At 41.1% G+C, this 12,524-nt stretch overlaps 1 protein-coding gene across 14 annotated transcripts in view; it reads right to left on the bottom strand.

Annotated features, from left to right (window-relative positions):
• Positions 1-12,524, bottom strand: part of phldb1b (pleckstrin homology-like domain, family B, member 1b) — a 131,810-nt gene that overhangs the window by 90,521 nt on the left and 28,765 nt on the right. For 13 of the 14 annotated variants that reach the window (XM_037774828.1, XM_037774827.1, XM_037774829.1 and 10 more), the window contains exons 3-4: positions 11,194-11,317; positions 9,175-9,345 (exon numbers count right to left, since the gene is read on the bottom strand). In XM_037774828.1, the coding sequence (XP_037630756.1) occupies positions 9,175-9,345; positions 11,194-11,317 (295 nt within the window). Of the gene's footprint in view, positions 1-1,758; positions 2,303-9,174; positions 9,346-11,193; positions 11,318-12,524 lie in introns of those variants that run through there. The other variant, XM_037774835.1, reaches the window with a different exon arrangement.

Raw genomic sequence — 12,524 nt, 5'->3', positions numbered from 1 at the left:
CCACCGGAAGGGGCGGGGCTTCGCCTCTCTATACTCTCCGATCAATTGTTTCGGTTATAAGCAGTTATCTGGTTAGCTTTCCCTTCTTCCTTGGTCTTTTGTTACATACAAGCTTGTCCTGTCATACATGGGCTCCATTCATGAATACATATTAACCATTAATAAAACAAATCAGGTATTGTAAGCAGTGTGGAATTCAGTACAAAGATCCTCAGTGTAAACACAACGCTGGGCTGTATATTTGTAGTGTTTAACCACGGCCTCATCTGGACACATTGCCGTGACCTCGGTGTAGTCGGAGGATGTACGGTCAAAGACTGTGTCAACATCAACATGCAGGAACACACACACACACGGACCCGGCGTATGCACGCCAGCTGCTACCGGCTCCTTTCCTCTCTCTCTGCACCGAGATGCCCCCGTTGTCCCTCGCTAACTGACCTGTGCTCTAGGCCCGCTGGGAGAACCACATCACATTCACAGCAGCCTGATGACTGTTTGCAGAGGGACCTTCTCTCGGACTCCTCACATCCTTTTTGGACAATGGGGTCAACGCAATGTGTCAGAGATGACAGATGTTGACGAGGTGTGGTAGAGGAGGAGAGAATGACCACACTTGTAGAGTAATGTGGTATGGAACAATGGCTCAGGGAGAAGGTCCTGGTTTCGTACTGCCCATATGGCTGACTGGGACCCGCAGTACAATCTGGAAATCTATAGCAATACTCCACCTATCCGTCAAAGAGGATGAGAACTCATGGACCCAGGAGGCCTCGGAATAAGCAGAATGCATGAAAGGAAAGCTCAATTCTATTCCAGTTACCGGCCCCGGTTAGGTCACGTTGGCAACCAGGAATAGCAGTGTAACAGTAGACAGACACAGTGAGGTCTGGTCATGCCAGGCTGCATGGGGGGTATCTGCAAATCTGGCAGACTTGTATATGTTTGTAGTCTATAAACAGAACTCACATGGAGGCAGTGGGTTGAAGTTAGAACTGAGTGGCTGGAGACAGCAACGTTAGAGCAGGTGTTCATGTTGCATGTGGTGACACACCAGACTCCGTTGAAAAATCCTGCAGTTTAAGGTGTTCTTGCATGTAGGCAAAATGTCCTCGCATTAAGGTGTGTTTTAAACAACTAAATAGCGTCTGAAGGATATTTCTAAATAATCGGCATTAAAAAAAACGAAATTTAATCCTTAATGTAAATAAAATGTGATGTTTCTGTAATTTGCTAACACCGCTAGCTACCAACCCACTAGGGTAAACTTCACTGGACGAGTGACGAGTAAGACTACAATAAAAGTAGAATTTTTAAAAGCTGGAGTAAGTAATGTTTGGTATATGTATGCCGAATTACGTAGAACCACTTATTAACTCGCGTAAAGCCGTACATAATGTTATACTACATGTAGTTTAACGATATGAGAGCACAATGTTACAATTGTAAGCTTTCTAAACGGAGTTTGGCGAAAGTGTGCGTTTTGACTGAAAACAACTCAAAATGGAACAAAAGCAATGCAAGAATATGTGTTTTCCAACATTATCAGTTAGTGGCCACAATATGAGACTAGCTAGTCACAAAAACTGAGCCTCAAGAAGCACAATGTTACTCTGTTAGCCTACTTTCCCAACCACACAGTGAGTAACTCCATCCACCGGCTCCAACTAATCACAAGTGCTGAAAGCAAACACCACAAGCACCGACATGCAACCACTGAATACCTTATTTCACTAACACACAGTAAAAACAACTTACTTTAACTCCAGTGAATGAAACTCCTCTCTCCCTCCGGTGTTTTCATCGCCTCTGCTCCTTTAAATAAAAGCCACGTGTTTCTTTTCCTCCGTTTCTTGCTCGTTATTGCTGAACAACAGTCTGAACAACAGTCTGAACAACAGTCTGAACAACAGTCTGAGCGTTTATGGGGTTTTGTCCTGACGCGCTTTTGTTATGATAATCCTAAAAGCCCCATAGACTAATATATTCTGCAGATATCTGAGTGTTCACAAAGGGGAGCTGTCTGTTTGCCCACTTGTTAAAAACACCGGTTCATCCACTGATGCGTTGGTTTATATATCCCAGTTCATTCAAACGAGCCAGTCAGTGCGGGAGTTTACAGTCATTGTTGTCTCCATTGTCTCCCTCCTCCTGCTATAGTCCCGCAGTAAAGACGCTATCTCTCAGTACTACTGCTCCTGGATGTCAAACAGCTGGCTCACAGTCATCTCTCAGCCCGCAGAGAGAGAGAGTCAGCCGGGCTGTCAGAGAGCAAGAAACCGGAGAGGAGGAGGAGGAGGAGGAAGAAAAGAAGGTGGAGATCCTGAGTCAGAGCTGTGCAATGAGAGAGAGAGACTGGAGGAGGGGGGTCTCTGGACCACGGAAGTGAACCACTGGGACACATCTTAATCCACAATTTAACTGATCAATACAAAAAAATGTTGATTTATGGATTATGTTAATGTCAGATTGTGACCTATAGTCTACATTGTTTTGGTAACATCCACTATATGCTTTAATCTGCCATGTCAATAAAGCTGATTCTAACAGAGCCACAGTGAGGGGGCATGCCAAGGTGTGTGTCTCTCTCTCTCTCTCTCTCTCTCACATCCCTCTTTTATCACTCTATAAAAGAACAAAGGTGAAGTATTGCCAGACATATTTGAAAGCCATAAAACACACACATTAAAGGGAGTATTCAGGATAAGTGTTCCCTCGAGGCACATTATAGCCTCCGCGGTAAATATTATGATAGTGTGATCATTTGGTTATGATAATATTTATCTTTCCCACTGACTTGAAATAGAGTCAGTGTTTTTCCTACTGAAACAACAAACATATAGTGTAATAAACAAAAAGTCAGGTATGGGCTGCATGAGGTCTGTGGTGCTTTACTTAAAGGTGCAGTGTGTAGGATTTGGCGCTATCCAGCGGTGAGGTTGCAGATTGCAACCAACTGAAACTTCTCCCGTGTGGCCGAGTGTGTAGGAGAACTATACGGTGGCCAACGCGAAAACGTGAAAATGCAAACGGCTCTCTCAAATCCCAGTGTTTGTTTTTTTTCCCGTTCTGGGCTACTGTAGAAAGATGGACCCGAAACACAACGATTCTTAGTTTCAGGTGATTATACACTCAAGAAAATATGAATATTATATTCCATTTCTGCCAATAAATCTCCCTAAATGCTATACACAATGTTCCATTAAGCAAAAGTAGCAGTACAACATTGTACAAATACTCTGTTCAAAGTAAAAGTCAGGCATTCTAAATGTAACTTAAAGCTGCAGTGCGTAGAAATCCGGAAAACGCAAAATCCTGCATCCCCTCGAGCTGCTCTCTCCTCTCTCTCCTCTCTCCGCTCTCCCCTCTCTGTCCGAAGCCCCTCCCCCCACACGAGAACGGGCATATGCACGCGCTTCATACGTGCTCGCTACATCTGAGGAGGCTACCGCAGCGAGCTACACATTACCTTCTAACGACATCAACAGTTTGGACTGTCTTTTTGAAAGTCTGTCTTTCTTTTTTTGGGTTGTTTTGAGGTGTAGGCAGTTGCTGCCAATGCTGGAATAGCAAGCTTTCCAGTAGGTTGTTCCGCCATTGACCGAGGCTTTCACTATCTGCAGAGACCAGACGTGAACGCGCATCTCCTTTTGTGGAACAGCCAATAGGAACGCTCTCTCTGAAATGCCCTGTGATTGGTCAAAGTCTGCCGTCACGAGCTAGATTTTCTAAAGCCTGTAAACAGAGCCATGAGGAGGTGCAGAGGTGTAGTTTTCTCTCAGATCACTTGAATTACAATATGCTGAAAGGTTATTATGGAATTTTTGCCAAATTATGCCAAAATATTGTTGCCTACTGCCACTTTAAAAGAAGAAAAGTATTATTGGCAAAAAAGTGTCAAAAGTACACCTTTAAAATAAAAATAGTGATGTAAAGAGTACAATATAATATTAATAATAAATATAATGGAGTATAAGTATGAATAATATTCACGTGTCATTTGTTACAGTTAGGTTTAGGCAACAAAACCACTTAGTTAGGATAAGGGAAAACGTCATGGTTGGGCTTAAAATAAGTAAGTAAACTAAGTAAAATACATATGGAAACAACATGACGTAACTAAGGAAAACACGTCACAAACATCACTAAAACACATGCGGCAAATTGTGGCATTCATAAGTTTTTGTGCGAGCGGGCTGGGGGACCAGTATGAGAAGGTTACTATTGTAAGATACAAGTTGGTATAGAATAATGTTACTATATCGTACAGCAGAAAGTCAAACCTAAGATTGACCCTGTTAAAGAAGCACTCAGGTGATTTATTACAAATCCATAAAATAGGGAATCACAAGAGACAGATGGAGGTTTAAATCAAAGCAGCAGAGGTTGAGATATCCTGATTTTTAATCTTTTGTATGCATCAAGCTCCAAAAACCCTGAATCCCACATTTCCCATAATGCAACTCAATATCATATTTTTCTTAGACCCATCTTGCCCGGTAAATACTCAACGTATCGAGTTTATATCACTTTCTGTCAAGAGTTCTCGACACCAATCCCACGCTGATATAACCCTCATGACATCACTATGATCTTCATCAGGGTCATTTTCACATGGGCTTGATAAAGCTCCTCCGCGGCAACAGAAATCGTTTTTCAAAGGATGAGTAGTCCCCCTAGTGACTAGTAACCGAATCTGATGTGAACAATTGGTGGAGTGCACCTTTAAACTTTTTGAATTATTCAAAAATAATCAATGAGTTATACATGTTTTCCCATTTAGAGCACCTCCTACACACACTGTATGCATGCAAGATATTTTAGTTACCAATGTTAAATACTTGGTATCCATCATGTCATCGGTTATTACTCTGTTCACGGTGTAAACGGGTTTAGAAGTTTAGCCAGAAACTAGCTTGTCTTAATGTCCTCCTCAATTAATGTAGAGATTTTCGTCCGAGCCTCCTCTTCCTCTCGTGGACCCTCTGATAGGCTGAATCACGCCGACCAACCTTTATCCCTTTAACACATCAGATCATCCTGCTTTGAACAAACTGGCTTAGTTTTGACATGCCCTTTCATTGTTGGGATTTCCCTCCACCGGCTCTTCTGATTTATGTTGTAAATCCAAGCAGATTACAGCTAAATGCGTGTTGTTTTCATTTTGCAACAATACTGACTTGTTGCTGCTTGACTATCTATAAATTGTAACGCTGACAAGTCGAAGCCATCACATTGCTATTTATTTTCACAGTAAAACAACAGAGTACAGATAGCATTATCTGTGATGATCTAATGTCTGATATCTTACTATGATGCATCCTCTAGGCCCTAATTCATGTGAACATTTAAGTATACTGCAATGTATTACTCATATAATAGTACATAGCTCATGGGAGTGGTAAATGAAGTGTTGTGTAACCCATAATGTCTGATCCACTTCCTGCTGTAAAATTAGATCGGCATCAGCCTGGGAAGCGATACCGCCTTGTCAACAACCAACTTCCATTACTGCTTCAGCTCTTCCAACTGTCACTCCAACTGTTCTGGGACCCGGACAGTGAACTCAGGTTTACCCTCACAATCATTCTTCAACCTGAAACCCCCTCTGGGGCTAAAGTGGGATCTGTCTGGGGTAGGGTGGGAGGGGCTGTATAAATAGCCCTTGGTCCCCGCTCAGGTTACCCAGCCACAGTCCAGGTTGAAATACCAAAAGACAGAGGGACACACTGACAGACAACACACATGTTCTTCTACACGTACATCACAAAGAAATGCAGATTTTATTCCATGCAGTATGTACTGTTGGTGCTATTAGTATATTGATTTGTCTACATAGACACGAATTTCACAATTTTTTGTGGTCAGCACGAAACCGGGAAGTATAGAGAGCAGCGAACGCCATATAGGGACGAGGTCAGGGTGGATGGGTGGGTCAAAAACACAGGACTTTCACCCAGGTGACCGGTGTTCATGTCCCGTGTGAAACCACAAGTCAGAGTTGATTTATTTGTCACGTAACCTCCGTACTTAAGTTCCGTCACTTCCAGAGTTATTTTAATCCAAACTACGAACTTTTCCTCAACCTAACTAAGTAGTTTTTGTCAAGTAACTTACGTACTTACGTTACGCCACTTCTGGAGTTATTGATACCCAAACCGCAACCTTTTCTTAAACCTAACTTAGTAGCTCGTTGCCTAAGCCTAACCAAGTCGATCTCTACCTAAACCTAACTAAGTAGTTTTATTTTGAAAAGACTGATCACGTGATGCTGGACCTTCGTAGGAAAACGCACAAAAAATAAGTTTTTGAAAGTCGTGCTGAGCATCATGAAAAAAAAAAGGGAAATTCATTCTGAAATGAGTACTTTCACTTTTGGTACGTTAAGTATATTCTGACTTTTGTACTTTTACTTAAGATAAGCAAAGAGATTTTGAATGCAGGACTTTTACTTGTAACAGAGTATTTCTATGCTGTGATATTGCTACTTTTGCTTGAGTAAAAGATCTGAGTACTTCTTCCACCACTGCTCAGCAGCAGAGTCGGGGGGGGTTCACATCCTGTGTGCAGTGTGAGTAATGCTGAGTAGTGTGCCTTTACCTCATTCTCATAACACAATGTGCTCCCTCTGAGGTATACTTCTATGAATTTCCATGACTAAATCGAAACCGTTATATGGTCTATAGTTTTACTTCCTCTCTGATTTGTTTAAGCAGCACTGGACAGGATTGATCCCACCTTCCTAACTGATACAACATTTACAGTATTTGTCTCATATGAAGGGTTTTGTTCTGGTGTTGGTGTATGAGGAAAACTCTGCTCTGTCCCAAACTCTGTGGGGAGTAAAGCATGATACAGTGGAGAAAACAATGGTGTCCATTAAAGTTATGACCCAAACTGAGTTACATTTTAAAGGATAAGTTTAAAAAAAAATTAAAGTCGGTCTTAAAACAAATATCGGGTGTCTATACACTAAAAATATATATATAATCATATTAGGGCTGTCAAAGTTAACGTGATAATAACACGTTAATGCAAATGTGTTTTAACACCACTAATTTCTTTAACGCATTAACGCAACTTGCTATTTTTAGGTTGTTTTAGGTTATACCATGTCATACAGCTTGTCGAGAAGGAGGCTAAATTACGCTCCAAACTTATGATACATTTTGGCGAGGAAAAACCGGCATGTCCATTTTCAAAGGGGTCCCTCGACCTCTGACCTCAAGATATGTGAATGAAAATGGGTTCTATGGGTACCCACGAGTCTCCCCTTTACAGACATGCCCACTTTATGATAATCACATGCAGTTTGGGGAAAATCATAGTCAAGTCAGCACACTGACACACTGACAGCTGTTGTTGCCTGTTGGGCTGCAGTTTGCCATGTTATGATTTGAGCATATTTATGATAAATGCAGTACCTGTCGGGGTTTCTGGACAATATTTGTCATTGTTTCGTGTTGTTAATTGATTTCCAATAATATATTTGCATACCGCAAGCATATTTTCCCACTGCCATGTTGATAAGAGTATTAAATACTTGGCAAATCTCCCTTTAAGGTACATTTTGAACAGATAAAAAAAATGTGTGATTAATTTCGCGATTGACTATGGACGATCATGCAATTATTCAGCCCTAAATCATACATTATAATCACCAACTGCACTGTAAAAATAATTACCGTTGATGATTTTAATGTCCGACGTGTGCCTCTAAATAACTTGGTCCAGAATACGGGGTTAAACTCGGGATTTGTTTAAACCTGTCTGAATATTTGATTACTTGTATTGCTTCCCCTAATGGACTCCATTGTTAAGATGATGCCATGTCGGAGAGACGCCAGATCGGTGAGTAAAATGTTAAGAATGACAGCCAAAACTATTATTTCCTGTAGTTTCTGAAAGTGTGAAGGCATCACATCACTTTTGTGCTTCAGCTCAGACGTGTCATAAAGCTTTAAAACCGTCCATGTTCTACCCCCACTCATCTGAAAACCAGCACTTAATGCAATGAGTGTGACAGCCAATGTAGATCTTACATTCTGCTGCATTTTTGTAAAGTGACACATGCAGCACACCTCTCTTTCAAAATTCCATAATCAGAAAAATCAAAAATCTCAATCAATATATTGTTTTTTTTTAAAAATCCATAAATCAGAGAGATCCTTGCAGCCACATTGTCTTGTGACTTTCTACTTTGTGGGTTTGTGTTTCTGTGTCGAGGCTCCCAGTCAACCTCCTTACTTTACCTTTAAAGCAACCCTTTACCTTTAAACTGCCGATCCCAGGGGATCATTTTAGTAAAATTCTCCACAGCGTTCGATCTAAGACCCACCCAGGCTGTGGCAGATTGAAAATCGATTCATCTCTCCCTCCGGTTTCTTTAATATCTGCACGCCTGAGCACAGCAAAGCTCACTCTGTTAACTAATTAACACAGGAACCTCGGGCTGTTCCTAAATCAATGGCTATTTAAAAGCACAGACTGTGCATTTCATTGAACAGACCTGCTGGCTCATAGGCTGCATTTTCACTGACCAGGCAGAGAGCTCTCACAGAAACCATCATATCAATCATACAGATCAGTCCGCAGGTGAAATAAAAGTGAGCATGGCTCACATACCTCCGCTCACCGCTTGACCTCTACCAAAGTAGGGCCAAAGGTTTTGCCCTTTTGGAACTAATGGGATTAATGGGCATTAACTAATTAACTAATGGACACCCTGGACTTCTAATCCCCAAAAGGCACAACTATAGACCACACTGTCAACCACCATGCCAAATCTGAAGTTCCTAAATTAAATAGTTTCCGAGTTCTGCTCTGGAAACGAATGTGTGACACGCGAACGGACGGAAGGACGGACAAACGGTCCATGTTGTCTCGGGGGTATAATGATCCTTTAACGTCTGCTCATTGGTTTCTTGTAATGTTTGTTCTACACTGGAGAAAATGGAAATCCATACAAAGTAGAAGCAATAAAGTTATCAAAATAAACTGAACTGCTGGTTTTAATGTCGCTGACAATCTGGTCTCCTGGACAGAAGTTACCTGAAGTTGACTGAAGTCTCTGGACTACCACCGCACTTCAGGTAAAGTGCTACCAAAGATGCAGAGACAGAAACCATCCACAGCAGAGTGCATTATGGGCCAGATGTTTGAGCCGATTCCTACCTTGTGACAGGCGGACGGGCTGTGTGACCTGGAGCCCGTCAATGGCGCAGAGGTTCCCACAGGGGTGCAGCGTGATGACCCCCGACCTGTTCTCTATGTAGCAGTGCTGGGCAGCCACTCCGGGGCCCTGGATGTTGATGTCCATGTTACCATGGCCCAGTGTGGTCCGGCCTGGGGGGACGGAAAAGAAGAGTTAGAATAACATCTGAAGTGGTGCAGTAAGTGTGATCCACCTCTGATAATGTAGATCGGTGATTCTCAAAGTGGGGTCCGGGGACCTCCAGGGTTCGGTGTCACTCTGTCAGGGGGTCTGCAAAATTATTTTCTACAAGTTATAAGATGATGCTGTATCATTTAAAAGTCCAAATCTACAGATAGGGACTATTTGCAGCAATAAAACAAGCATATTGTGTCCTTTACTCCCACCAACGGTAGCTTTGGGCCAACAGAAACTCTGATATGATTGTGACACACAGCAAGAAGTCCATTCTTTTTAAGTTGAAGCACTTACTGACAGTCAGCTACTGACTGGTAAATTTAAATATCTGGATTTATTAGGACTATGCCAGTCTTGCTATACTGAAAGCTTTTAGGATCAATTACTTGAAGTGTGGGCTACAAATGCTGTCAAGTCCAAATAGAATTTGAATAAAATCCCCCTCTGTTTAAAAGATATATAGTATTAAAATTCAATAACATTGCAAATGTCTCCGCTGTGGGACTAATAAAGGATCATCTCATCTTATTTTATCTTAACATGATTCAAATTGAAATGTGATTCTGTTTATCACTATAAAACAGGTCTTAAGTATTTAGGTTGAAGAGTTTTAGAATACAAATAGTCTTGATGTAATGTAAGAGCACAAATGGTAGTAGAATACATTTAATCGGTGTTACGATTAAGAGGGGGTCCTTGGAAAATGTTCTCCCCTGTAAGGGGGTCCCTGGCCACAAACAGTTTGAGAACCCCTGCTGTAGATAACACAAAAAAGCCAATAAGGAGTTAAGATAAAATTGATTATTGTGCTTTCTTTCCATAATAAAAGGTAAAATGCTATGTACACCTCTGTATTGTAATCCTACTTAAATAATTTCCTTTATAGATACCTGACAATTTTTGATGGATAATCTTTACTACAAACTTTACTTGAGCGCACTGTTTTAACCAAAGGCGACTCATGTGAGTTATCAGCATTTTAATCTTGGGTCAGAGGACGATGTTCAGACAGACTTTAACGCCCCACTGCCCCCGCCCCTGAGCAGCAGTAACAATAGTAGTGGTAATGCCCTCCAGGGCCCAGAAAAATGTCATAGGCAAGTGTAAGAAACTTTCACACACACACACAATGACTCACACACACACACTATCCTTGCCTGGACATAACCTCTGGAATCTCCCTGCATACCAGCCTGCAGAGGCACAGACAGAGACAGGAAGACCAGCAGACACACAGGTACTGACAGACTGACAGACAGACAGAAAGGGCATCATGCATGACGACAAAGAGACGGACAAGGACGAAAGATAGATATAGAGGTGATAACAGGGTCAGGTCACCAGAGATTTACTCTAAGTGTGTGTGTGTGTGTGTTGTTGTGTTCCTTTGTAAAAGCCTATAAATGTGATAAATCATTTTAAAATAAGGTGATTGATTGAGTCTTAACTTATAAATACCTGTTTGTTTTCCAAGAAGGCAATCTGTCCGTCATATCGAGTGTCTCAAGTCAGATTTCTATTACTGGAAACTAGGGCTGTCAATCGATTAAAATGTTTAATTGCGATTAATTGCATGAGTGTGCATAGTTTTTTATTTTTTTTATTTATAGTATTTAATACTCTTATCAACACGGGAGTGGACAAATATGCTTGCTTTATTCAAATGTATGTATATATTTATTATTGGGAATCAATTAACAACACAAAACCCTTTGTATTCTGCAACACTGACATCAGTTGTTGCATCTATAGATCCTTCTCTGAAGCTAACTGGTGTGTCGGTGCTACAGAGGATGTCTCACCCTCAGGCAGGGGCAGCAGGGTGATGGCTGTACTCAGTCGTCCACTACCCAGGCTGACCAGGTGGGGGCGCTCTGCCTGGAACTTCAGGCCCTTTCCGGTCTCAATCAGGTCCAACGGAGTGCTCTAAAAAGGAGGTCAAAGGTCAAAAATAAACTGTAAATTTACATTTATCCTGAGTTTTTTGTTTGAATAAATGAGCCTTTTTTTAACAACAGTTTGATCGGGATACTACGCTCATTTTCAAAATTCATACTTGTCATGTTATTCTCATGGTCTAAGATTGTCCAAAAATATTAGGAAACATGAACAACTCTCTCCCAAATCCAAAAAGTGGTTAAAGAGTGTTAAAACTCAAATTTGTGATTTCATCAAGTACAAAGAGTGGAACTGCTCCACAGACAATGGCAAGTTTGAGACTTACTTCTCTGGTTTCTGGCTTTGAGAGAGAGAGTAACTCATTTTCACAAATATTGATTGAACTTTCCGAGGCCATGGTAATAACATACTGGAATTCTTCATTTAGGTGGTGTTCCACTTTTATGTATCGTTCAGATTGACTAGTGATAATAGGCCTTTTCTTTTCTTTTGCCAGGAAAATAAAAACAGTTGAGGAATATGTGGTATACTCATTATCACAGAAGGGGATTTTTTTTCCCCTTTTAAAGCAGTTCTTCTATAAAACATAAAGTAAATTGCATAAGTATCGCAATTTGTTTTTACGATTTTAAAAATTGATTATTTAATGCCAGAATTGATATATTTGCTTAATTTTAGTCTATGTCTAGGGAGAAGGAAGTTATCGCTTTTATTGTTGTAGTATTGGTAACGTAACGTCATATCCGTTCCGTATCCGTCACCAAAACAAACCGCAGCCAGCCGAAACGAGGAAGTAGAAAACGGCAGAGGGTCTACGTGGATACGACCTGCACCCTCACATTTTAAATCCAAAGTGGTAAACACTACACATACGGTAAAGTATGGAAACACTTTGGGTTTCACACATTGCAGGAAAAGCAGCGCTAGACATCATGGCTGGTCAAATCGTCCGACAGCTATAGTGCACTCATATACTGACGTTTATGTTAAATGCATTCAAACGGCCCCGATGGAGCTGACCATGGATGTATAAAGAGAACGGAGCTGACGGGGAGAGCTAGAGACGGACTTGGAGAAGTTAGAGGAAGTATACACGTGTGACAACATCCGATTTTCAAAATAAGGTGTTAACAAAGGGAACTGTATATACAAAATATATATATGGAAATAAGATTGATTGGATTATATTCACCAGAAGTATTAAACATTACAAGTCCCTTATAAATTAAAAAGA

Source organism: Sebastes umbrosus, chromosome 7 (assembly GCF_015220745.1).
Source record: "Sebastes umbrosus isolate fSebUmb1 chromosome 7, fSebUmb1.pri, whole genome shotgun sequence".
NCBI lineage: Eukaryota > Metazoa > Chordata > Actinopteri > Perciformes > Sebastidae > Sebastes > Sebastes umbrosus.
The sequence above is the reverse complement of the archived record's forward strand: the minus strand, read 5'-3'. Positions and strand labels throughout refer to the sequence as shown.